At 39.1% G+C, this 27,920-nt stretch overlaps 1 protein-coding gene across 3 annotated transcripts in view; it reads right to left on the reverse strand.

The window, feature by feature from the left end:
• The window catches only part of RGPD4 (RANBP2 like and GRIP domain containing 4), a 50,697-nt gene that overhangs the window by 19,843 nt on the left and 2,934 nt on the right, over window positions 1-27,920 (reverse strand). For 2 of the 3 annotated variants that reach the window (XM_060117469.1, XM_060117467.1), the window contains exons 2-18: window positions 25,869-25,936; window positions 24,463-24,574; window positions 23,783-23,935; window positions 19,224-19,454; window positions 18,735-18,880; window positions 16,650-16,842; window positions 12,696-12,783; window positions 10,350-10,559; window positions 9,168-9,349; window positions 8,907-9,082; window positions 8,625-8,748; window positions 7,781-7,942; window positions 7,376-7,513; window positions 7,151-7,297; window positions 5,907-6,086; window positions 5,736-5,819; window positions 2,942-3,077 (exon numbers count right to left, since the gene is read on the reverse strand). In XM_060117469.1, coding sequence (XP_059973452.1) covers window positions 2,942-3,077; window positions 5,736-5,819; window positions 5,907-6,086; window positions 7,151-7,297; window positions 7,376-7,513; window positions 7,781-7,942; window positions 8,625-8,748; window positions 8,907-9,082; window positions 9,168-9,349; window positions 10,350-10,559; window positions 12,696-12,783; window positions 16,650-16,842; window positions 18,735-18,880; window positions 19,224-19,454; window positions 23,783-23,935; window positions 24,463-24,574; window positions 25,869-25,936 — 2,530 coding nt within the window. The remainder of the gene's footprint in view (window positions 1-2,941; window positions 3,078-5,735; window positions 5,820-5,906; window positions 6,087-7,150; window positions 7,298-7,375; window positions 7,514-7,780; window positions 7,943-8,624; window positions 8,749-8,906; window positions 9,083-9,167; window positions 9,350-10,349; window positions 10,560-12,695; window positions 12,784-16,649; window positions 16,843-18,734; window positions 18,881-19,223; window positions 19,455-23,782; window positions 23,936-24,462; window positions 24,575-25,868; window positions 25,937-27,920) is intronic. The other variant, XM_060117468.1, reaches the window with a different exon arrangement.

Below are 27,920 nucleotides of genomic sequence, written 5' to 3' on the forward strand. Positions count from 1 at the left end.
CCGCATCAGAAACATGGGGGATGCGCTAGCCACAGGAAGGACTTAAGGGACCAAAACACACGTGAGGGCCTCAGGGCCACATTTTTGAAGTGAGCCTTGAAAATCTGCAGAATGACAGGGCTGCATTTTTTTAAACTCAAGCTGAGAACGTTCAGGTCAAAAATCACCTAACAAAGTCATGCAAAGGATCTCACAAATAACACAAAATGTGTTCCCTGGCTTGATAAAAAGGGCACAGCACGACTGACACTCATGCTGGTGTCCAAACTATCTGCTCCATCTGTTTTGTGTGTGTGTTATCAGGAAACCAGCAACTAGAAGACACTCATGTTGATGGTAAAAACAACCATCAATCATTTGCTTGATCTGTTTTAAGAAAGTTTTAACAGAAAACAAAACAACTTAAAGATCATTTATACCTTTACACGGAAGAGGAAGCAGAAATTGTGACCCAAGAGGTGCTGGGCAGCTGATTGTGGAAAGCCCTGAAAAAGACCCAGTAAAGGCGAGCCAGGCTGTCTGTCCTCTCTGCAGTTACCAGAGAAACAGAGCCACTGCAGAGGCCCAAGCCTGAGCATGGAAAACTAACGGGCTGCCTGATGACGGCTACCATGACACATTCTGGGGAGAAAACAGGCAAAGAACACAGAACAAGATGATGGATATAAGCCAAGAATCATAAAGTCTGAAACTTAACTGGTGACTTTATCAGGGATAGTGAAAAAAAGTACTAAAAACATCCTATAGAAAAAAGGTACCCAATGAACAGATAACTCATGAAATATAAAGGATTATAAAGTGTTGAGCATGCCTAGTACTAAAAAAACAAAAACTTAAAAGCTGATATTAGTTTTGTTTTTAAAAATAGGCAAGGTTTTTATAAACTGGTAATAGCAAACACTTGGCAAGAGTGCAAAGAGATAGGCACTACCAGATACTGGTGGTAAGAGTGTAAAACTGGCACAGCTTCTCAGGAAAGCAATTTCCCAACACAAGAAATTTTACAAAACCCTAAAATCCTACGACTGTGTTCACGGCATTATTTACAATAGCAACAACTGGAAATTTAAAAATAAGGGAATAAAATCTGCAGAGCTTCCACATGATGGATACCTTGTATTCATTAACAGTACTGTCAGAAAAACATTGAGTAGAAAAACTGCTCAGAACTTAAATATTTAAAAACAGGCTACTCGTCTCCATACAACGTGATAAAGTTCTCTAATACACAAAGAGAGAGGACCAGAAGGAAATGCTCCAAAATGTTAGCAGAACTCTGTGTGATATGGTTAGTGTTTAGTTTTCTTTACACTGGTCAGTACTTCTGAATATTTCTTTATTATAAGCTTATTAATTGTTTTTTAATCATCTTCTTTTAAAAAGGTAACAACCATCTTGGCACATCTGCACTTTCATTATGAAAAACAGTCTGTCAACACAGGAATGGCAATCAGGAGACCTGAGCTCTCCTCTCATGACCACAAAGCTGCCTGCAACTTTGTCAAGTAGCCACTTGGGGTCTCCATTTTTCTCACTTGTAAAATGAGGATGTGCTGCTTCTACCCATTTCACAGAGTAACCGCAAGAATAAAACGAGACAATGTGAATGTTATGCTTATATGTGTGTGTAACAACCAGAAGACCTGTTATGCCTGTACAAAGAAGAAGAAAACAGAACTTGTGACCCACAGGTGCCAAATGATGACTCCACACAGCACTTGGGAGAGCCCAGGAGAAAGCCAGCCAGCTTGCCTATCTTCTGCGGTCAAGGCTCTACGCGGTGCACAGGGTTTAGGTAAACAATGTTTAAACCCTGACTTCTCATATATTTATCTATGACTTACATATGACATTTAGTGAGTTTGACTTCACAAAGATTTATCTATTACTTTGCGTGCACTTGGAGGACACTGTTACGAGAGGACCGTGAGTCTCCCTTAAGTACGGCCCTATGGACCATCACACAAAGGTATGAAACTAGGCCACACCATTCTGAATCAAAACCAATTAATCTAATTACCAACATTTCAGGAATCTGTCTCATGAAAGAAACCTATTTTCCCCATCACTCTGGCTGCCTGGGGACAAGTGGCTTTAAAGTTATAACACTAGAGTTTGAACCCCAGCTCTACCAATAACTATCTGTACAATAATGGGTAAGTTACCTAACCCTTCCAAACCCATTTCCTCATCTAAAAAATGTGGATTCATAATGGTACCCACCACTCTGGGTCACCGTCATTAAATAAAATTACATACACAAGCACCTTGGCACACAGACAACCACAGGAGACACAGTCCGTACCCTTTGGTTCATTAGGTGTTTAATGCATATTCTAAGTAAATGCCTAATGCACACCACCCACACACAAATGCTCACAATAATCACGTGATGCAAAGTATTAGTTCCAGGTTTCATACAAACTGGCTCAGAGAGGTAAGTTAAGAGAGCACAACCTAAAAATCCAGTATGCTCTAGCTCCACACTCCTTCCCTCTATATATGACCACAGTATTTCAAAATAAAAGGTTTCCCATGACTGTCATACCTCTCTCAGTATGTCATCAAAATAATTCCCAAGACGTTTAAGTTCTTAATTAGGCATCTCTTAATGAAGAACGCTGTCTGTCAGTTAACGTTTTTTCAATCATAAGGCATAGTTCCAACTCAGTCTCAGCTCCTCTGAGATGTGCATTAAAAGGTTCTTTAAAAGCCTTTAGCCTTTATATAAACAGGATCAGATAAAGCTTGTTTTGTTTCTGCTTAGAGTTATAGAAATCTTGGTAATACCAAATACAGCTTAAGTAACATATAGGCAGACACAGACAGACATGTATATAGATAAATGTATACAGACAAGGTGATTTCACAAGTTACCTGTTCAGAGGAGGAGAAAGTACAGACTTCACTAATACCTGGGAGTATCCAGTTGCCAACTCACCTGTTAGTGGGGCCCCATGAAAATTCTGTGACCCCTGATATCCATCAGGCACTGAATCTGGTCCATAATTCTCTGTAGGCCAACGATGAGGGGACCCTGAGTTACCGCTATTTAGTTTCAACTCCTGCATTTCTTTCTGTTGGAAGAGGAAATAATTTTAAGCAATCATATCACAGCAGATACAGTGCTAAAGCAAACTTAATACTTGATGATGCCTTTTAAGAGATTCTATACTCCAGTAGGATCTGAGTACCAGGTGCTGATTTAAAACATGATCCTTAATTTGTCAAAGCTTGTAATTTGCTCCCATTCTTTCACTCCTTAGTACCATTACCTAATTCATTCATTCTAGAGTCAGCTCTAACCTAAACAACGGCCTCATCTCCCTTTCCATTCTGCACTGGCTTAAATTAATCTTCCTAAAGTTCAGCTCTAGCCAAGACACTTACCTGCTCAAAAACACAAGTCCCTACGAAATGAACTTCTTTCTCTGACACTGCCAGTGCTCAGCAGCGTCACCCCACACGCCCTTCCAGTGCCCCACTGCACCTGCTCTGCTCTTCAGTCCACCTGGACTGCTCTACACCCCACATTCCCTCCCAGACTAGCTTCCCGCTCAGCCGCATACACGGTGCCAAACACTGCCAACCTCCCAAGGTAAAGCTCAAATGCTCTACTGGGAAAGGGAAAACTGCTAACATTTGCTCCGAATATGTTACCTATAGTATACCATATATATTATGTATATACATTGTATACAATGACACATTCCAGACAATTTACTTACGCTCTTATCTCTCAATTCTTGCAAAGTTCCAAACCAGCAGACATAATGCCTTCCCCAATGACAGCTAGTGGTCAGCAATCAGATCCATCACTTTGTAGACAACCAAATGACAACGCCCTCCCCAACCCCAGAACCTACAAAGCAGGCACTCTTCAGGAATAGTAAAATTAACAAATGAGGTCAGAGACAAATCCAGAATGTCTGCTCTCTTCTTCTAGAAGTGTTTTAGAGGGAATTTCCCTGGCAGTCCAGTGGTTAAGACTCAGCGCTTTCACTGCCGTGGCCCCGGGATTCAATCCCTGGTCGGAGAACCAACCAAGATCCCACAAGCCGCACAGTGTGGCCAAAGAAACAAAAGTGTTTTAGGAAAAGAAATTTCCTGAAAACTGTAACTCTTGAGGTGAAAAATATCTTGAATTTTCAAACCAAAATTTTCCCATTCGTCCATCTACTGTGTCTAGTCCAGATGCTTCACATCCAAAAATAAGAAACTGATGGAATCAACTGGAAAACTTTACTGGTCACTACTGGTATCTGGACCATAGATTTAAATATGCAATTAAAGCTATAAACGTAATTTTAAAAATTCAAACAACTAGAACATATGATGAAAACCGTTTTCAACAATTCTCACTCAACTTTACAGATGAGAAGCCAAACAGACAGAAAGATAAGGAACTCCCTGACCCGAGATCATTCATCAATGGCAGTTAGGCCTAGAACTCAGCTTTCTAGGCACTTGGACTAGTCCTCCACTACTAGTGCTTCCAAGAATACAATGTCGGGTACCAGAAACCTACATGGTAAGTATGTAATATCATAACAGGCCACGATTATAGAAAATTAACATACAAAATCTTTGTGCAGGGACTTGCCTAGCAGCACAGTGATTAAGAATCCGCCTGCCGATGCGGGGGACATGGGTTTGATCCCTGGTCCAGGGAGATACCACATGCCGTGGAGCAGCTAGGCCCGTGTGCCACAACTATTGAGCCTGCGCTCTAGAGCCCTTGAGCCACAATTATTGGAGCCCATGTGCCCTAGAGCTCGCGCGCTGCAACTACTGAGCCCGTGAGCCACAACTACTGAAGCCCGCGCGCTCCGGGGCCTGCGTGCTGCAACTACTGACACCGAGTGCTGCCACTACTGAAGCCCGTGCGCCTAGAGCCCGTGCTCTGCAACAAAAAAAGCCACTGCAACGAGAAGCCTGCGCACTGCAACGAAGAGTGGCCCCTGCTCGCCACAACTAGAAAGCCTGCGCGCAGCAACAAAGACCCAACACAGCCAAAAATAAGTTTAAAAATGAAAAAAACTGTGCAAATTCACAAGTGCAAAAAATACAAATAGTATTAAGTCTCACAAATTGCTGACAGCAGTGCAATAGTCATACACATACCAATACTTCCTTGGTGTAATTGCAGAAGTATGAATGATTTAGTTCTTGTCAATGAGCGTGAAACAACTTACCCGTATTTCCAATTTCAAAGTAAAGCTCCTTTGAGTGTTATAGTTAAGGTCACTTCCATAAAGTTAAAATAAAATCATGTTCACATAACTATTTCTTTACATAATTAAGTCAAATTCATATGAAATATTAAAAAGATAAAGAGACCTTTTGAAGTTTAGACCACTTGTGACGTCCTAGATATAAACTTAACATACACAACCACAGTCAGTCTGAGACAAACTCATAGACCAAGGTATGAAGAGCGTATTTCACTAGTTCAATTCAATCACCTGGGAACCTCCTCTATGCCAGAAACAAGGCTATGTTTTGGATATAGGAGTCTCTACCTTTGAAAGATTCATGTCTAGTGGAGGACGCAGACACTTAAGTAGTTTCAAAAATATGCTAAGTGTCTAGATGAAAGCACGTAAAACACAGTATGACTTTACAGTCACATGGCAAAGGAACATTCTGAACAGTTTTAGAAATAAGTGAGAAAGTGGACAAGGAAGGAATCTAGGAATAAGAGAGGCACAGTTTAGAGATATCAAGTGATTTACCTTAATGGCCTCTACTTGTTGGCAGATCATTTTCAATAAAGAATTTTGATCTTCTGCCCATGGAGGTGGTGTTTTGGGAGAATACTGAAAAAACAACAACAAAGTAGCACTTAAAACATGTAGAACAGAAACATATTCCATAGTGGAGTGACTCATTTCTTCCCCACTTACCTTGTAACTTTTATTTGGTGAGAGAGAGTATCTGGTGGGAGACGGTGCAGAATGTTTTATTTCTGAATCTGCGTTTCGCAAAGAACCATTTCTATAAAGAGGCCCTCCTTCACTGAAGTCATCGAGCTCCTGCATGACTAAATTAAGCATCTCTTTTACAGATTCCAGGGGCACGGGCAACTAAAAACAAAAGGCATGAATCAATGGCTTTAGCCTGCAAAATTACCAAAGTAAGAACTCTCTCTAAAATAAACACAGATTTTTTTCTTACTAATTTACATTTTTCACTTTTATATAACACGCACATTATACTTTATGTAACAACAAACATGAAACTGCTGTGTAATCAAAGGCTTCCAACCCTCAAGTCCATGCTGTTTCTATCCCTCGTTAGCCACAGTAATGACAGAGCAATGTTAACTGGGGAAGCTTTTCCATGTGAACAAAATAAGTTACTGACGTTTACAAACTTTTTTTTTTTTTTTTTTTTTTGCGCTACGCGGGCCTCTCACTGCTGTGGCCTCTCCCGTTGCGGAGCACAGGCTCCGGACGCGCAGGCTCAGCGGCCATGGCTCACGGGCCCAGCTGCTCCGCGGCATGTGGGCTCCTCCCGGACCAGGGCACGAACCCGTGTCCCCTGCATCGGCAGGTGGACTCTCAACCACTGCGACACCAGGGAAGCCCTAACTGATTTTGAATATGAGGAGAAACACAGATGTTGGAATGCACCAAACATAAATCCTAATCCAAGAGCAGCAACACAAACTAATCAACAAAACAGGTGGAAGGTTGAATGTAGTTTAGGTTAATACCATCACAACAGCCTCAAACTGCTGACAGCTGGGAAAAGATGGTCATGATGAGAGAAACCCTCTCAAGTAGTCAGCAATCACCTTTAAGTGACATGTTTAACTGCGAAGTCCATGCAGAACTAGTCCTTAGGTGGCAGTATTTGTTGATTTCATTGCCACGGTAACAAAAATAAATGCGTGCCTTGGAAAACTTTTCTAATTCCCTAACAAGCATTTTTTGGAAGAGTATAAACTTAAATGCCCAAGTTTAAAAAAAACACACACCCCACCCCCCCAAACCTAAGGCAAAGCAATGCTAATTAAATATTTAAACACCCTCCCTTTTGCGCATTAATAAGGCACTACTAAGCATTTTTGAAATTACCAAAATATAATACCAAGGCAAAAGTACGTATCAAAATAATAAGAAAGTACAAACAACCTGCAACTTACTTTCTTAACCACTGACAGATCTGAATCACTGTCATCTAAAATCTTTATCAGGTAGTCTCTGGTCTTTCTCAGGTAATTTTTGCATTCTTCTTGTTCTTCAGAAGAAAGCGCATCATTTTCAATGTCTTCTGCTTTTCTGTGAAAAATCTATATACACAGAGTGCTTTTATGAAACAATTATGTTTTAAAACAAACACCTTTTAATTCAAGTACCACACTACTTACCAGTGCAAGATTCCAGTAAGAAACGACATTATTAATAGATTCAAAAGCAGCCACAGCATCGTCTATATTTCCATTAACTGCATCCAATATAGCACATGTTATGTGTGCTTCCTCTTCATATTCACCCATTTCAGATGCCTAAACATATTGGATAACTTTTAGTCAGATTGTCTCTACCCAGAATATCAAACCAAATGATTTCCCAAAGATTTTATACGATCTAATGAGATTAGCATCTCAGTGCTCTTTTCTGCCATACTGTATTTGTGACAGCTAGTGGACTTAGAAAACAAGACCTCCATGAAATAGCCAAGCAACAAATTTAAGCAGTTTATACTTCCATTTCTTTGTTTATAAACTGGAAATCCGTATTTCCAGTTAGTTCACAAAGGGATCCTCCATTACCTGAATGTCTGCACTATGAAAATGTTTAAACAGAGGGTCAATAGGTTCAGGGATACTGCTCTTCTTTTTAAGTATCTTCAACAATGGCAAAACCTTCTTCCAGTAATGAACACTTCTGCCTATGTATTCTCGTTGATCATAAAAAGAATTAAGACCACTGCCCTAAAAAAATACAAAGTTAGAAGAGACACAAACGATCAGATCCAAAAATTCATTTATAGATGGTCTGAACAACTGGTTAAAATTTCAAATCAAGGAAAAATAGAATCTCAAAAGTCATATGCTCACCTTTCCAAATACTGGAATAACTAACCACTTTAATACCAGTGATCATTCTAGAACCAATTTTTACACACTTTCAATGACACTAACTAATCAGGCAGCCCACTTTATTTTTTTAAAGTTGCTATTTTTAGACAGCCGAAATCTGCCACTCTTATAGGTGCCACTGTTTGGTCAAAGGGCTAAACTAATCTAATCTTGCCACAGAACAGACCTCAACTACTTAGCAAGAGATCTATGATGCCCTTACCTACAGAGCCTTGTGCCACCAAACACGTAAAAAAATCTTCAGGCTGGACAATATTTATCGTAAGGTAATTATAAGTAATAACAACAATGACTAATACTTATGTAACATCTACTGTGCCAGGCACCGTTCTAAGCACTTATATATTAACCAGACTAACTACTCTGTCGCAAGATTAAGAAAATACGTTTCACCTGACATAATATGAATAAGCTGCTACTGTTTTTACAACTGAAAGGCTTTCAATGTAAAGTCTGTGATTTTAAAAAATGACGGTAATGTTCTTAAAAACTGCTTCCACTTCAGTGAACTCACCGTTTTCTGAAGGCACTTTGCCCAGTGCACAAGTAGAGCAGGCTGAAGGCCATGTTTTTCCTGGCCCCTTAGAGTGTTTATGTCATGCTGAACTAGAAGTCGCAATTTTGCTGAGGTTCCAGGTCTAAAAAAAGTTTTATTTAATAAAATTGATTTATAAACATGCAATTCAACACTTACATGTATGTTAATCATCACATGATAATTAAAAATTAAAACTTCACATGAGAATTAAAGTCCCTAGGCAATAAGTCAAAGGAGTATTTTTATCTGACTACTTACATTGCTTTTCTGTGGATTAGATTACAAACTGCATCCCACCAAGATTTCTGTCTTTCTGTGCAAAGCTGTTTACACACAGGAAGTGGCAAGCACAGAGGCTGATAGAAGCTGTAGTGAGAATTACACTTCTCCTTTAATTGTAAGTGGCTGGTATATATTACTCCAAGTAGAAATACCTGTTTTATTTAAAGAAAAATCAATTTAAGTAGAAAAAAATCAAACAATACTCATAATATTTAAGTTGTTAAAATCTCTGCTTACTTCAAGATCTAAAATACATATTGATTCAGGTGCATTTGTTTCAAGTCTTGAGGTTTCCTGGGGCAAATGATGAAAAAGCTGTTTTAGCCATTTTCGAATCGCAGGTAAGGCGGGCAATGAATTCCACTGTAAGCCAAGCCAGGTGAGGTGCTGAAGACTACCACTGTGTGCTCGAATGGCACCTGAAATACAAAAAAAAAATTGGCTTGAGGTTTTGGAAATCTTTGTGTCCCAACAGTTTTGCCAACAGAAACAACTGACTCATATTAAATGTACCTTAATTTTATAACTGCTTTTCTATATCAGAGCACAGGGGAAATCTATGATAAGCAAAGTCTTATGTTCTTATTAAAAGTATTCAAACTCCATCTAGGAACTTTAATAAAGACAGTTATAATGGAAAACGTTCTTTTGAAGTCCATCTAAGAAGAAAAAAGAGCCTCACTAGAACTCAATAAAACAAAATCTACTGATAGAGGTAAAATAAAGAATAGCCACCCAGTAAGAAATCTTGAAACAATAGATTTTCCTTTCAGTAAAGAAATATTAAAACAATGGGATACCACTACGTTAGTCCATTAGGAATATAATAAATAGATCTTTTCCTCTACAAGAAATTCAATACTAAAAAAGTTATGGGCTTGGGAAAGCATAAATAGGTACAAGTTTTCTTGTAATACGGCAATTTGCAAGAGACTTAAACATGTTCATCAACTTTATCCCAGTAATTCTGTTTTTAGGAATCTCTACGGAAAAAACTGAAATGGAGGCACTTTATATTAAAGTTTTCATCAGTATTTTAATATAAGTGAAATAACCGGAAACATCTTCGATACCCAACAATAAAAAGTGGCAAACAAATTATGGCTACTTCACTAAAAAGATCATATTGCCACTAAAAGTGATATTGAGAGAGACAGGATGAGAAAGAATTCATGAGACTAATCATGTGTACAGTATAAACAACTATTTACAAGAAAAACATACGCCACCACTACGGCTACCCCAACCCCTCATACTACCCCAACCCTTCAAAAAACTTTTAAGGAATACAGGAAAATATTAAGTCATTATTTCTGGGTAATGAGATTATGGGCAATTTATTCCCCTTGTTCCTATTATTTGTCTCCTAGTATAAAAGGATTAAAATGCAAAATGTTTCCTTAGAAAGATACAACTTACCAACATCATATCGAGCCAAATCCTCAGGACCTGGTGCTTGTACATCAAGGTTTCCAATGTCATCATTACCAAGGAAAGATCTATCCTTAGGTGACTGACTAGAAAACAGAGCATCATATACAGCAGACTGCCCACTTTCATTGGCAAAGGATTCTACCACCTCTTTTAAAAAGTCTTGCTTGTCACGACTTAAGTTTAGCAGCATATGCCCTGAAAAACAAATTATTTCCATCATTTAAAAAATACAGATTGTTTTTATTCATCTCTCTCAATAGTTTCATTCACATACCCTAAGGGGAAATAACATGACTATCTCAGACCCAGCCCTCCAGCCCAACAACCACAGCTGGACCCAAAAGGGTGCTGATGCGAAAAATGAATAGACTACAGGTGTAACAGTATCTGTATCTATGTGCTAGAATAAAAGGAAAGAAAAAAATGTGTGCGAAAAATACCAAAAGGATTTCCATTTTAGATGGAAAAGTGTGGGATTCAAGTGGCCACAGGAGAAAGGGACCAAGCTCAAATTTTCTGACCTGATAAACCTGACTTCTAAACCTGGCTGGTCAGAATCATCCTTTAAAAAGCTTAAAAAATTTCTTTTTTTATTTCCAGGCCCAACTCCCAGAGATTCTGATTCCACAGATTTGGGGTGAAGAATCTGTTTTAAAAACGCTCCTTGGATGAAGTTCTAGGTCACATTACAACAGGAATGCACCTGGAAAACACTGTGCTAAGTGAAAGAAGACAGTTACCCAAAGACCACACTTTGTATGATTCAATTTATATGAACTGTCCAGAACAGAGAGATATAAAGAGGCAGAAAACTAGTGGTTGCCTAGGACGAGGGGGTCTGGAGGAATGGGGACTGACTGTTAACGGGTACGAGGTTTCTTTATGAGGTGATCAAAATATCCTAAAATTGTGGTGATGATTGCACCACTCCGTGAACATACTAAAAAACCACTAAACTGTACACTTAAAATGAGTGAATAATATCATGTGTGAATTTTACACAATCAAGCCGTTTAAAAAAAAAAAAAGTGGAGTAATTCTGCTGGTCAGTCAGGTTTGGTTACCGCCAGACCATTATCTCTCTGAAAATTTGCAAAGACAAACCCAGTAAGGCCCAGATCAAAGACAGTAAAGTAAGTTCATTTTACAAACTGTGCAAAGGTAGAAGGGACACCTAAGAAAAAAAACAGAAGGTCACTTCTTCAAGGACTCAAAGTCTGTCTCTCACAAAAAAGGAAGCTGTGGGACAGAGAAGCCTTGATCAACCATCTACCCACAGACAACAGCTTATAGCTACTCTGATTTAAGACCACTTCTTAACTCTTAACAAAGTCCTTTCAACTTTATACGAAAACTGCTTCTTATAGAAACATTTCCCCATGGAGTCTTCATTTCACTGCCTGATTCACTGCCTGCGTGAACACCTGCAAGTTTCTGCCTTAACAAAGCCAGATAGTCTGTAATAGACATTTAGGATCCATCCCAAATAGTCAAAACTGGGAATAAATCTAAAAATTCCAAGAGCCTAACAGAATGTGAATATATACCTTCTATCTCTGTTACTATGATGTCAGTTCCTTAAGAGAGAGATCCAGAACATTTTCATCTTTATATCCCCCATAGTAATGTCTTATAAGCAACTGATGAGTAACTTATTCTTTGTTTAGGAAGTGCTTTAAAATATTCTGGATGGAGGGACTTCCCTGGTGGCGCAGTGGCTGAGAATCCGCCTGCCAACGCAGGGGACAAGGGTTCGATCCCAGGTCTGGGAAGATCCCACATGTCACGGAGCAACTAAGCCTGTGTGCCACAACTACTAAGCCCTCACGCCACAACTACTGAAGCCTGCGCACTCTAGGGCCCGCATGCCACAACTACTGAGACCGCGTGCTGCAACTCCTGAAGCCCACACGCCTAGAGCCCGTGCTCCGCAACAAGAGAAACCACCGCAATGAGAAGCCCACGCACCACAACGAAAAGTAGCCCCCGCTTACCACAACTAGAGAAAGCAAAAAATAAAATAAACATTAAAAAAATAATTTTTTTTAAAGGAAAAAAAAATTCTGGATGGAGGCTCTAGCAGCTAGATTAAGAGGGGGTGGGGGGTAAGGAGTTTCTCTACCTGGGAGCAAACAATATTTGTTCCTTTTAAAGAACATACAGTTTCTTATCATTCTTTCTGTATCTCGCTCCCTAATCCAATATGGCAAAGAGAAACAAATGATTATGACAAATTATCTCCTGGACAGAGAGAAGATACTATCATAAGATGTGCTCAAACAGAAATTTTCTTTTCTTTTAAAAATAAAATCAGTTATACATTACTATTACCTGATTGGCTCAGACGATCACAGGCCATCATTTCCAGTAGATTTTGTCCAGCTTCTCCTTTTATAAATTTAATCTTTGGTCTTGGAACCTGATCATTTTAGAATCAAAAATCTTAATTCAGTGATACTCACATTTTTAATAGTAAGATGTTCTTTTCTATTACACTGTACTTTTTCGATAAAGAATACACAGTTATCCAATGTTAAACAGAGTTGGAAATCTAACTGCAAAACACTCGGAGCCAAGGAATTTAGATAATCTATAAAAGATGCCTACGAAAAGCACTTCTGAGAAATTACTTTCTACTAAAAGCACATTCAAGTTACAGGTGGGGAAACGGGAGTACTTGGTTAGAGACCTTTTCTACCCTGCATAAACAGAATGAGAGCAGTGGAAGAGATGACAGCTCTCCAGGACCTGGCACTGGTGGGCCTGTACTTGGAAATGCCACACTGTGGACAGCACATTTCCGGAGAATAATCTGAGATAACACTGGGATAACTGGGACAACCAAGAGAGTAAAAGGGCTCCAAGCCATATCCTATGAAGAAGAGCTGGAACAATTATGAATAAACACAATGGTGAAAAGACAACAGCTGCCTTCAGATATTAGGAAAATTATCTTGTAAAAGAAGGGCTAGACTTTTTAATAGTACTAAAAGAAAAAAACACCACCAATGGGTAGCAGCTTGAGAAAGATTTTTACTCCATATAAGGAAGCACCAAGAACCAAATTATCCAAAAACGCAACAGGCTATCTTGAAAAGCAGCAAATGTCCATCACTGAAAATGTTCAGTTCCAGACAATGAACTCTTACTGGAGATCTCCTAAAACTTAACTATATGGATGGTGGGGGTAACTGCTGTTAAACCTCTAATGACTTTCTTAAATTGGTAGTGGGAGTATAATTTGGTACAACCTCTGTGAGGCTAGAAATTTGGCAATAGCTCTAAAACTTATAAATGCATAAATACACTTTGATCCTGCCATTCTTCTCTCAAGAATTTATTCCACCCGCAAAATGTCACGTGTGAAATGGCATAAATTAGTCGTTACAGAATTATTTTGAAGTAGCATAGCAAAAAAGTAAAACCTGGTATCTTGGTTTTAGGGCACTGGTTTAAAGAAACCCAATCTATGGTACATCCATAGAAGGAAATAACATGCAAACATCAGAACAAATGAGAGTGCTGTACTCATGCTATGTTTTCTGGGCTGATATGGAAATATCACCAAGATATATTTCATGGAAATAAGGCAAAATAAACAGAATGTACAGAATTTCTTCTTTCTGTATTTTCTAAGAAGAGTGTGTGTGCATAAAACATTTCTTGAAGAACTCATAAGAAACTAATGACATTAGTTCCTCCAGGGAAGAGAAGTAAATGACTAAGGAACAGACACAGGAAGGACTTTTCACTGTATATTCTTACATGCCACTACAATATGAAACCATGTGAATATAACCACCTTTCCAAAGATAATTTTTCAAAATAAATATATTACTTATGAACCTAAAAACTTCTGATTTTGCATTTTAGAAACATTAGTTTGACCTATGCTTTTACCCAGAAGTTTTTAAAGCATGAAGCCAAACTTAGTCATCTATAGATTGATGTTGAAGACCACAGAAAATAAGAAACAAAATGTGACATAATTCTTCTTGCTTTCAAACTGACCTCAATTCATAAAACTGGCACCTTTTCCAGAACTACTTACTCAACCACTATCATTTGGGACCAGTAAATTTGTTACTGGTCATAGTAACTAATCACATCATCTCAAATCAACACTTCCTCGTCTTAATTAAAAGGTTTCAAAAGAGGGAATTCCCTGGCAGTCTAGTGGTTAGGACTCAGCGCTTTCACTGCGGAGGACCCCAGTTCAATCCCTGGTCAGGGAACCAAGATCCCGCAAGCTGCACAGTGCGGCCAAAAAAAGGTTTCAAGAGAGAATTTGCTTAAAGCCTAGCTGAAACACAGACACGCAGATCTTCCTCAACTTACGATGGGGGTTATGCCCCAATAAACCAGTAAGTTGAAAATATCCTAAGTTGAAATGCATTTAATACACCTGACCTACCTTCAACGTGCTCAGAGCACTTACATCAGCCTACAGTCGGGCAAACTCATCTAACGCAAAAAGCCCATTTATTGTAGAGTGTTGAATATCTCATGTGATTGAATACTGTACTAAAAATGAAAAGCAGGACTGTTGTTGCCTGGGTACAGATGGCTGTAAGTCCTCATGGTTGTGTGACAGATGGGGGGTGCAGCCTGCTGCCACTGCCCAGCGTCACAGGAGAGTATGTACCACGTATCGCCAGCCCAGGAAAAGGTCAACATTCAAAGTACAGTTTCTACTGAATGCGTAGCACTTTCACACCGTTGTAAAGTTGAAAATCTGTAAGTCGGACAATCATAAGTGGGGGACTACCTGGACTCACTAGAACTACAGTGGTCCCCTGAGCAAGGGTCTGAGAACCCTACCATTAAAAAAGTTATTAGCCTCACGCAATCAATTAAGAGGGAGATTTAGTTTTTACTATTTAAAAAGGTCAAAGTTTAATACAATAAACTAATGAATACAAGAAAAAAGAAACAGACTCACAGATATATAAAACAAACTAGTGGTTACCAGTGGGGAGAGGGAAGGAGGGAGGGGCAAGGTACTGGTGTGGGGTTAAGAGTGCAAACTATTGTGTATAAAATAAGCTACAAGGATATACTGTACAACACAAGGAATACAGCCAATATTTTATAATAACTATAAATGGAGTATAACCTTTAAAAATGGTGACTCACTATATTATATACCTGTAACTTATTCAATACTGTACATCAACTATGCCTCAGTTTTAAAAGGGCCAATGTTTAGAATGGTTGACTGTGTGTTAACTTAAAAATACACATTTTTAAAAAATTTAATAATTTTAGTTTCCATTAAAAATAAGAAAACTGTCAGCTACTTGATGATTCTATAAAAATATTAATCATAAGTACCTTCTAGTGCTTATATAAATTACCAAACTTCATTAACTTCACTAATTTCCACTAAAATATATTCCTTATGGACCAAAATGCTTTCACTGAGCACACTGTAGCACTGTGGACCACGTATCAACAGGTTTTTAAAAGGTCTAGGTAATGTGAACTAGAAGGAGGAACATTCTCTAAAAGTAATTCTGTAGTGAACCCCTTTTTCTTTCTCTCAGGCAAAAGATTATTCTCCAAAGCTAACGATAATTTTTACAAGCTGGGCTTAATTCATTTTTTGGAAGACTGCTCATTTCTTTTCACTTCAGAGTTACGAGAAGCTCACTAAAGAAAACATTAAAACTACAAAAATGAACTATGGAAGGGTTAAGAGCCATCATCTAAAAATAATGGTTAATATTTTGGCGTACTTTCTTCATGTCATGTTCTATGTATAAAGAAGTTTCATGTTTCCAAAGATAAGTCAGTATACTGCTATACGTTAAATATACTATTAATGTTGTATACATATTACATACACGTTTTCAATTAACATGTTGAAATGCGTGTGGCAAACACATTCTTCTATCATAGCTTACGTAACCATACCCCAAAATTTACTTAGTTTTTTGTCCAAGTTATGCGTACCTTTTTGAATCAAGTTTTATCCATCCTTGAGACTATTCCCATATTACAGGTTCCCAGAAATGGCAGAGTAAAAAGATCAAGTTCTTCAAATTGATCTTCCAAAAAGCCATAGCAATGCCAACTGCCACCAGCAATGCATCAATGTACCTGTTTCACCAGCCTCACCAGTACTATATAAATCTTGTTACTCTTCACCCATCAAAGTAACTATTTCATTTTAATTTTACATATTTACCCATATTTTCATTACGGACCAGGACACACCTCCATGTGAAATACAACAAAGTCTCACTGAAATGTCAATTGCATGCAAAACTGGGAGTGGATTACCTGAAAGGCTATGAGATAGCACAACGCAGCCAGCTCAGAGAGCGCTCGCCACTGCACGTCACTATGCTGACCCATCTTCAAAAGCAGAGAACCAGCATGCATGTAGAAATGTCCTCTCACTTCGAAGAAAGTAGCTGAGAGTTCATCATTTCCACCCACACAAGATTTCACAGACTGAAGAGCACTATCAAAACTGTAATATTAAAGTATTAAACATGCATTAAACTACTGCATTGTAAATAATCAGTTTCATTATTTAATTCAAAATAAAATTAATAAAACAATTTATTTCAAGCTTCATCTTCCACACTATAACTCTTAATAATCCATATTCTTTTTTATGAATTATAAATCATCTAGTGCTTATTGTTATTCCACACACTTCCTATACTTCAAGCTTTACCTCTAGAATGTCTTAATCCAAAACATCTTCTCCATCATATGGTTTAGTTGTTTAATTCAAAGTTGAAATTTCTCAAATTAAACATGCCATTTTCAAATTATAACTAAAATATGTGCATTATCAATACCATAACTGCTCTTCTTACTATACACATAACTAGAGTTAAATAAATTATATTTCTCACTATTATTTGTAATCTATGTATTAATTAATGCTTTTGAATCCTAATGGTTCTCAGAATCTTAATTTTGTAAGAAAATCAAAAGCAAACACAACAGAAATGTGAAGGATGATTTTAAGGTAGATTGTAAGAAACCTGAACAACAGACATTTCTTCTAGCATGTGAGTTCCTGGAACCCCTAGAGCAGGGGTCCCCAAACCCAGGCCTCGGACCAACACCGGCCTGCAGCCTGTTAGGAACCGGGCCGCACGGCAGGAGGGGAGCAAAGCTGCACCTGCGGCTCCCTATCGCTCCCATCACTGCCTGAACCACCCCCAACCCCACCTTCCCCGCCCCCGCCCCACCCCCAGTCCCTGGAAAAAACTGTCTTCCGTGAAACCAGTCCCTGGTGCCAAAAGGGTTGGGGACCACTGCCCTAGAGGGTCTTAACACCCCTCCTAGGGATCCATGAAGTTAAAATTATTTTTTACTACTACTAAAAAAATGTCTCTTTCTCCTTTATTTCCTCATGTAACCAAGTTTTTAAGTATATAACCACACCAAAATAAAAAAAACAAAAAAACCTAAATAGTTTCTAAAATGATCTAAAAGTTCAATTTAGTTTTTTTGGGATACTCCCTTACCCTACCCATGTTAAGACACTAAGTACTTCCTCAAGAAAACTACCTCTACCCTTCAGTGAAAAGAATTACTTTTCAGACAAATGGAGAGTGTAAACCAGGGAATGTCAAACTTTTCCTATAAAGGGCCACATACGAATGTGGCTTTGCAGGCACACCACCTCTGTCACAAGTGCTCAGCTCTACCACTGCAGTGTGTAGATACGAGCCATAGATAACACATAACAATGAGCATGGCTGTGGCCAGGAGAACTTTATTCATACAATCAGGCTGTAAGCCTTGTTTAGCCCACAAGCTCTAGTCAACCCCTGCTCTAAACTAACAAACAAATCCAAGTGATGTTTCTGTTCAGTGGAATTTATTTTAATCAAGTGGAGATACTGGTCCTCAAAATTAAAACGTGGAAAACAGAAAAATCATGTATTATATTTTAGTTATCTTGTTTCTAAGCTAAAACATTGTTTTCTGAAATATCAGTCACGTTAACAGCTTATACCAGAATATCTGACAAATGAAGTTTATTCTCTGATTTTCAATCAAGATTGTATCATTTTTTTGGAAACAGAATATGGAACATCAGTTAGAACATTCATTTTCAGGCTCAACTCTTTACTAAGTATGCCAAAACTAAATACTTAACTATAATTTAATAAGGCCTAAGCAGTAATACAGTTCTCTAGAAATCAAAGTCACACGAAACCAATTACAATATCCTCACAAAAGAAGATTCCTTCTAAGTAGTTCATTATGTTAACTATTACCTCTTGATATACTACAGAAAAAATAATGCCATTAAGATGTTTAGACCAATGAACGGAATTACCACAAACAGAAAACCTGTAGTTGACACCGAAGTACTTTCTCCGTAGGTCAACATACCTCTCCAACAATTCCCTGCTCTCGTGCACATCTCTCGTGGACAGCGTGAGAAGCATAAGGTTAGCGTAGGCTAGAAGTAAGTCCTGATTGGTTGCTCGCCAGTTACTTTTATCAGACTCCAAACACTGTGAAGATTCCAGATATTCCTATTTTGCAAAAGGAGAAAGAAACTCCAAGTTACAAAACTTTATCATGTGTTACAAAACTGAGTGCTTTATGCCTACAAATTCCTTTGCCCATTCCTATGCTGTAAAACCACGTCGATTTTAAATCAGCCCATAAAAACACCAAAAAATATATAAACATATTTCTCATATTTATTTCTCCAATCCACCCAATATAAATTGAAATCATGCTAGTAAAAATCTCATTTCACAGCTGCTATACATAAATGAAAGAAATTTAGGTCTTGGAAGGCAGCGCTTATATACAAAGGGATATACGGTAACTGTCCATCAAGAAGTGTGAGACCCAGCAGTTTTTACCTACCTTAAGGGTCTGTACAACACAGGAATTCCACTCTAAACTTGAACGCAAGGCTATGTTTCTCTCTGCCTGGTGGCAGTGGGCCACAGCATCCTTCAGTCTATTGTTTGAGCGATACAGCTCTACTAGTCGGATGTTCATGTGGACATCATCAGGTCTTGCATAAAGTTCTGACTGAATCAAGTCAAAAAGTTTATTCCATCCATCTTCACCTTTACAATCTAAAAGCTGTTCCTGTTTTTAAAGAACCGTTAATTAGAGAAACATCTGTGCAACTCTAAACACATCATGGCTCCTATGAGCATCATCCCACTGTGTCTGGCTTTAGTAAATTGCCACTCTACCTACCTCATTAGCCCCTCAGAGTCACTTCCAGCCCAGAAGCTAAACCTCAAGAAATGTACGTGGGGAGAAACACCTGGGATGACACAGCAGCAGTGGCTGCCCATGCTCACCTCAGAGTGTGTAAGGACGACCGGCCCGCGTCCCTGCACACTCCGGTCACTACCAGAAGCCCAGCCTCCCAGGAGCCCTTGCACCAGGGTCCTCAGCCTCAATGTGCTCTGCATCTCCCTAAGGCTGACTCATCCCTGCCCCCTCTGCTCCCACTCTGGAGCTCCTACTGCTCTACTATCTTCTCAAAGTCTTCACCTTCTGGCCTTTCTGAATGGAGTCCCATTCCAAGACAGCTGCCATCACTTCTCTGCTAGCCTACGCACAAGCAGAGGAGGTGGGGGTCTCCCAGCGTCACCACCACATCCCTGCTCCTAACTCTGTTTTCTGAAGGACTTGCTATCCGGCTACTCCTGTCAGTACCCCCCATTAGCAACTGGAATAGAACCGTCTTCCTTTATCCCTAACAACTACCCCCGCCAGTGGCAACTGAGAAGTGCACAAGACACACAACAGCCTGGGCATCCTGCTCTTTAACGACCTCATCTCCGCTGCTCCACACTCCAGCCTCAGCCATCCATTTGGCAAAATCTGTATTTTGATCAAAGCGCTCAGACCACCACACCCTCTCATTTTCCCACCTCACTGGGGCTCACATACCCTCACTGCCACATCTCTTTGCCTCTATCTACCACCTGAAAAGCTTTCAGTACACTGACATCACCAAGTTTTAATTTTCCATGAAATACCCACATACACTTTCCTTCCATGTCCAGCTGAAATGCCACAGTCCCAATAACCACAATTACTCCTTACTTACAGATGCCTTCAATTAACTCCCTCCACCTTTCCTGGAGACTCCGCCACCTGCTTCCTCTGCGCCCATACACTAACAGAGGAACAAGTGAGTGTAGGGCATTCGGGAATTTGGGAAATCACAAGCAAGCTAACTGATTTACTTTCATAATCTCAAACTGCCAAACTGGTAATGCCTAGAAAAAATAAAGCCCTACTTTACGTCTAATAAACTCACTTTCTCCATTCCCTGAAGAGTTCCCTTCATACTCCTCTTTCCTCCAACCCTCACTTTCAACTTATGATCACACCTCATCCCCCGCGGAGAAAATGGAAGCCACCACCCCTAAGCTCCACTCGACCTTCCTGCACTCACCTCCCCACCCCGCCACCTCGCAGACCATGCTCGCCATTAGTGCCCTTTCTCCCTCACCAAGCTCTCTCCTCCTGGATCAGTTCCGTAACTTACTCCTGGTGTGTCTATAACTGCAAAAAAGCCCTAGACTTCAATTATATGTTTAAAAATAAATAAGTAAAAAATCAACACCATTATGGATGGTTTTCAAAAATTCTACTCTCGGGACTTCCCTGGTGGCGCAGTAGTTAAGACTCGGCGCTCTCAATGCAGGGGACCCAGGTTTGATCCCTGGTCAGGGAACTAGATCCCACATGCATGCTGCAACTAAGAGTTCGCATGCCACAACTAAGGAGCCGGCGACCTGCAACTAAAGGAGCCTGCCAGCCACAACTAAGGAGCCCATGAGCCACAACTAAGACCCTGTGCAAGCCAAATAAGTAAATAAGTGTTAAAAAAAAAAAAAATTCTGCTCCCATACCCAAGAGAAAAAGCCCTCTCATTAATAATATTGAGTAGTTTTGTTCATTAAAGAAATGCCAAAAAACTATTTACTGTAAGTAAGCCTCAAATTTTAGGAGAAATAGAGTTACTTTGCTAAATAGCTACAAATCTCATGGGTTTCTATTCCAAAAGATGCGGTGTGGGGGGGGGAATCTGACATAAGATTTAGTTTTAGACAACACTGTCTTTAAAGAGTCATTAAAGGGCCTCCCTGGTGGCGCAAGTGGTTAAGAGTCCGCCTGCCGATGCAGGGGATACGGGTTCGTGCCCCGGTCTGGGAGGATCCCATATGCCGCGGAGCGGCTGGGCCCGTGAGCCATGGCCGCTGGGCCTGCGCATCCGGAGCCTGTGCTCCGCAACGGGAGAGGCCACAACACTGAGAGGCCCACATACCGCAAAAAGAAAAAAAAAAAAAAAAAGAGTCATTAAAGAAAATCAGGATGCTTTAGAAACATTTAACTTTGGTTATACTGCAAGAAAAATAATCCCCTCCCATTTATACATGGTCCACAACGTCACAATGGAATGGATTGTCATGGCCGATAAGGACATTATGTTTGAGGCATAAAACAAAGACAGTAAGGTAAAGAGATCTACACACTGAAACCTAACATTTTAGATTAACATATATATATATTTTTTTGCGGTACGCGGGCCTCTCACTCTTGTGGCCTCTCCCGTTGCAGAGCACAGGCTTAGCGGCCATGGCTCATGGGCCTAGCCACTCCGCGGCATGTGGGATCTTCCCGGACCGGGGCACGAACCCGTGTCCCCAGCATCGGCAGGAGGACTCTCAACCACTGCGCCACCAGGGAAGCCCCTAGATTAATATTTAAAATCCAGGTGCTTATCACAGGGAGAAAAACTTAATGTTACTAGTATTTATCTCTAGGGGTTTTTTAAACACTTTTGATTTAAAAATCTGTGCACAATTGCTCATACCAGATTTGTAATAGCTAAAAATTGGAAACAACCGAAATTTCCCTCTAAAGTAAATGGTTAAACTGTGGAACACACCCATATGACGAAATACTACTCAGCAATAAAAGGAAGGAACCAACTACTGACTGATACACACAACGTGAATGGGTCTCAAGGGCACTGTACAGAATGAAAAAAGCCAACCTCAAAAGGTCACCCGATGCCTGATTCTATTTATACAACATTTTTAAATTATAAAATTATAAAGACAGAGAACAAATTCACAGTTGGCAGAAGTTAAGGACGATGGGAAGGAGAGGTGGATGTGACCACAGAAGGGCAAGCATGAAAGACGCCCTGTGGTGATGGGGCAGTTCTGTCTCTTGACTGCGGTGCTGGTGACGTAAATCTACACGTGATGAGATGAACGAGAACTGAACACACACTGCACCAACGCCAAAATCCTGGTGTGACACTGTATTATAGTTACATTAAGAGGCAACCACTGGGGAGAGAGCTGGATGAAGTAAACTCAGGACTCCTCTGTACAATCTTTGCAACTTCCTGAGAAAAACCTATAATTATTTCAAAATAAAAAAGTTTAAAAAATTCTATCGGAAACATGTATAAGTCGGGATGGAGGGGGTCCTGTTACAAAGTGTACACTGGGACTTCCCTGGCAGTCCAATGGTTAGGACTCAGCACTCTCACTGCCGGGGCCTGGGGTTTGATCCCTGGTCGGGGAACTAAGATCCTACAAGCCACCCAATACATTGGTTACAACCCAACATACACTTAAAATTCTGTTTGCCTAGTATATTTGGAAAGACTTTCTCCAGAACAGTCACTTAGTAAACTATATTTTACTCAGTAAAGAATAACAAGCAGAATGAGTTAATATATTAGCAACAAGTTTCTATCATTTTTAGAAATTACATGCTAGAGAAACTGTCTTTTAACTTTTGCTTGAAAACCTCACTATCCCATAACACAGTCCTTTCCAAATTTAGATAACAGTTCTTTAAAAACTTTATAACTCTAAACTGTCACCCTATGGGTAATTTTCACCCAATGAAGCAAAAATTTCATATCAGATAGAAGTCAGTTTAATTTTAGCTCCACCATCTAGCTAACAAACTGTAAAATCCCTAAAATATTAATCATTCCAAAGGGTAAATGAGATGCCATGTGTGAAGCAAACTCGTGCCTAATGAAAAAGCATATTGTGATAACGTATGTACTGTGAAATGGCTTCCACAATAAGTTAACGTCCATCACCTCACCCAGCTACAAATTACTTTTTCTTGTGATGAAAACTTTTAAGATCCACTCTCAGCAGCTTTCAAATGCACAGTGCAGTATTGTTCCCTATAGTCACAAGCTGTACTTCACAGCCCCAGAACTTATTTATCTTATAACTGAAGGTTTGTACCCCTGTGACCCCCTTCACCCACTTCCCACACTCCCCATTCCCCCACACACCGGTTTAAAGGTTACTACTGAAATCATTTAAACTCCAAATATTAGAAATAACTGTGTCTTAAGTTTTCCCCAACTGCTTTTATTATATGCTTTCTTTTGTTTAATTTTTTACCTTTAGTTTATAAATTGCAGGACTTCCTGGAAAAAGTTTAGCTGCTCTTTCAACCCAGTATTTAGCTCTTCCATCACTAACATCATTTTTACAGAGCAATTCTGCAATCTTCAACACAAGATCTTTTTGTGTTGGGTTTAATTCCACTGAACGCTGATATCAAAAAAGAATTAAGAAATTAGTAGGATTCCTAAAGTCCATACACTCATACACAAAAATTAAAAATTTATCAAGTGACTCTATTAAAACTCTATTTCTAAATGACAGCATGTTATTTCAAGGCTGTTAAAGTGTCTGCAAGTAAAAAAAAAAAAACAGTGTCTGCAAGTTTTCTGAAGATGAATTAAAAAAAATTATCTTTTTATTTGGTAAACACAAAAAAGAAAAGGAAGGGAGGGAGGGAACCACACACAACAGCATTTCTGATCATGGTAAACTTGAAATTTATAGGTGTTAATCTTCTTTTACAATCGCTAATCTCTTAATGATAAAATATAGCATTCTTTGGGCTAAGTACTTCAAAATCTGTTTCAGGCTGTTTCACTTAATAGTACGATGATACCAGTGCTTATTTTCAAGACATCCATAAAATGTATTTGAATTATTTATTACATAAATTAATTTGGGCATTATGTGTGTTTGGCTGTGCGAAGGCTATGTTTTAATCTTATATAGTTTACCTTATAACATTCAACTGCTTTCTCTATGTTTTCCTCCACTTCATAAAGAAGGCCAAGAAATCTGTGAGCTTTGGGATCCCTTTCTTGCACGTTAATGTATGTAGATATATATCTGTTTAAAAATAATAATAATATAAAAACAATCTTTAAATTATCACATTTAGAACTGCATTGAACTGCTGAGAGAATATCTTAAGCCAAGCAACCACTAAAATAATTTATATTGTTATTCTAACTGTTGACCACCACTATTTAAAGTAGAATATGCAGATAAGTGAAAAGCATCCACAGAAAGAGATAATACTTAAACAAAAACACATGTATAAAGTTGACAACATACTCATTTTACCATTAAATGGTACATTTACCAAATTTTTTTTTCTAGTGCTACCCATTTTTAAGAAATGAACAACACATAAGTTACTTTTTTTTTCTATTATTACACTTTGGGAATAGCACTAAGTTTTGCACAGACATTAGAAAGTGATTACAATAAATCTTTAAGCTATCATAATGCAAAACACTAAAGAGCAACAATTTCCAAATAACAACTAAGAGAATGTATTCACCTTTTAAACAAGAAAATAACATCTAACAGGACTGTACACAGCTAAAACAGCACAGAAGAAAAATCACTCACTACACCACCAAATGCCGGTGACTTCCATTCCTTAACTCAAGTGACAACTAAAAATAAGCATATTCTAGGTCCAGTGGATGTTATCACAGGAGATATTAGACCAAAGATCAACACTGGAGGAAAAAGTGTCATATTAATAAGGAACAGGGTTAACAGCCCCAATGCTGCTAGTTAAATAAAAGTGCTAACACTTTCCTTATCAGAATTTTCATCTTCCCATCGATGCCTTTAATAGCCTGCCTCCCTCAGAATTTCCAGCTTTAAGTCACTATAAATCAGGAAATCAGACCACCAAGCTTCTTGGCTCTATGTTGAGACAAAGCCTCACAGGATCACCTATCCAGTCAATTAAAGATCTTTTACACAAGCTAGTCTCCTGCCCAGGAATTAGTTTAATTTTGTATTCACTGCCATTTTTTTTCCAGCTGATAAAAGTAGCAGATATCTAACCAGGAAGAAATTAAGATATAGGCATGGTTCTCTTTTGTTCTAACCCAGGACAATCTTTAGAGAAAATTTAATGCCAAACGATTTCTTGCCCTAGGTGTAAACAAGCAGCAGGCATGCAGAAAGTATCATTCTAGACTCAACCTGCATACAGAATCCAGACTAGTTCTTATCACCAATCTAAGTGATGAATCCCTTATTTCCAGGACATACTTAGGAAGAACTGCTAAAAAACGTGTATTTATCCATTTCGAAGAAGAACATGAGGTTAAACCACCGGTTTTAGAAAATTAAGGCATGTTTACAGTTTGGTACTTACTTTTTAGCAAGATCATATTCTTTAGCTTCGTAATACAGCTTTGCAAAATAGAATCCTTTCATTGACTTCTAAAAAAAATTAAGAATTCTTTTATTTATCATATTTTGAATTCTGCATATTTTTCACAAGAGCTAAAATCTGTCCTAGCAAGGTTAATATTAATATATTTGATTTTTGTTCACTTAGAAGATTTTTTTAAATTGCCTGTAGAAATGCACATGTTCTAAAAGTCCCGAGTCCATGTGTTCTAATTTTCATGAAACAAAAAAATAAATTTAAGAACATCAAGGCAAGATGACATCGGAAATTAAGAATTTATATCAGCAAAAAACCTCAGAAAACGAGTGGTGCCCCTCTCTCACTTTACAGATAAGTGAACAGACAGAAGCCCACTTTTCTAGGGGAGGAGCAGTACACGAGAGACTTCACTTCTCCTGCCATGTGTAAGCCTTTATGGGGAGAGTACCAAAGTACTTCAGACCCATAAGGCACTGGGGATTCCCTGGTCCAGTTACTGACCGCTCCACAGATCATTATTCTACACTCAAGGAGCTAAAGAGGCAGAAATAAAAATTGAACTCTTCTGGTAATAATCCAAGTCCACATCCTGGCTCTTTTATTTCTATAAGCTCCAAAGTCCAGCCTGCTGGGACACACCAGATGATGTTACACACATGTGATAAAAGTACACAGCCATCAAGCATTTTATTTTTGAAAGCTATATAAAGACACAGAAAAACAAAAATCAACATATATTAAGTGAAAAAGCAGCCTACAAAGCAATGTTTTCTTTTATTGATTTTATTCCTAAAAATACAGGTGTTAGATTTGTTCACTGTGCCTGCTATTCACCAGGCACCATTCTGGGCACTGGGGAATGGGCAGAAAATTAAGTCTCTGTCTTCATGCACGAAGGCTGCAGTTCAGGAAGGGTGCCAAGCACAGAGGCAGGAGAGAGTGCTATTTTACAGTATTTCATCAATTATGCACAGTGCCCTGCATTTTCACAAGGCTACAGTCAGATTCAGCGCACGAAGCACAGGCACCCTAACGTTGTGCCCATCCCACTGGCAGAGCCCCAGGGGTTGGTCCTAAGTCCTCTTCCCTCTCAGAGCATCTCATCTGGGATACATAATCCATCTCACCCATGACTACGCTGACTCTCAAATGTGTATCTCTGGCTCTCAGCTCTCCTGAGCTCTAAACTTATGTGTAAAATATTAAGACCTGTCAGTTCTACCTTCTGTGTTACCTCAATCCATCCATTTTTCGACATCTCTACTGCTATTACCGAAGTACAAGCCTGCTATGCTCTCTCTCTGGGACTACCAAAACGACTAATTCCTTCCTGTTTCCCTCCCAAAATTAATTCGCCAAAACATAAGACAAACCACACTGTGCCTTTCTTTAAAATTTTAAATCCTTTTATGGCTTTCATTACATTTTGAAAATACCCATACTTCTCACCAAAGACTAGCATGACATGGCACCTGCCCAGCTCTACAACTTTACTTCATCTGCCCCTTGCATACTATGGTCTAGCCTGTGACTAAAACCAGAATGCATCTCTCCAACTGGGGCAGCCGTGAGGAGTCTCACTGCTTAATTTAAACAAAGGCAACTGTAGATACTGATGTGATGTGACTTCTGCCCAGTACATTCAATGTCAGAGTAGAGAAATTCAATGAAGGTAAATAAATGGCAGAGTAACTATGAGTCTCTTAAGGTAGTCAAATGCCTTATCATCTAATTAGAGACGTACGGAATTAACGAACAAGATTCTCACTAACCTAGTCAAACAACAGCTAGGGGGCAATGAGTTTGAGAGGATCAGCTGACAAGGAGGACCATGTTAAGCATGACTCACGTCTGGCACATAAACGGATGTGAAAAGTAGAGTGAGTGGAAAGCCCTCAGTGCCACTCACCTCCCTCCCCTCTACACCCTGGGGAGGCAGAGGTGGGTCCACTACACCTGCCAAAAGCATAACACAAATATATCCATCACGTTAAAAGTGAAAAAGAAATAAACCACAAGATCATCTCAAATGCC

This window comes from Mesoplodon densirostris, chromosome 14 (assembly GCF_025265405.1).
Source record: "Mesoplodon densirostris isolate mMesDen1 chromosome 14, mMesDen1 primary haplotype, whole genome shotgun sequence".
Taxonomy (NCBI): Eukaryota; Metazoa; Chordata; class Mammalia; order Artiodactyla; family Ziphiidae; genus Mesoplodon; species Mesoplodon densirostris.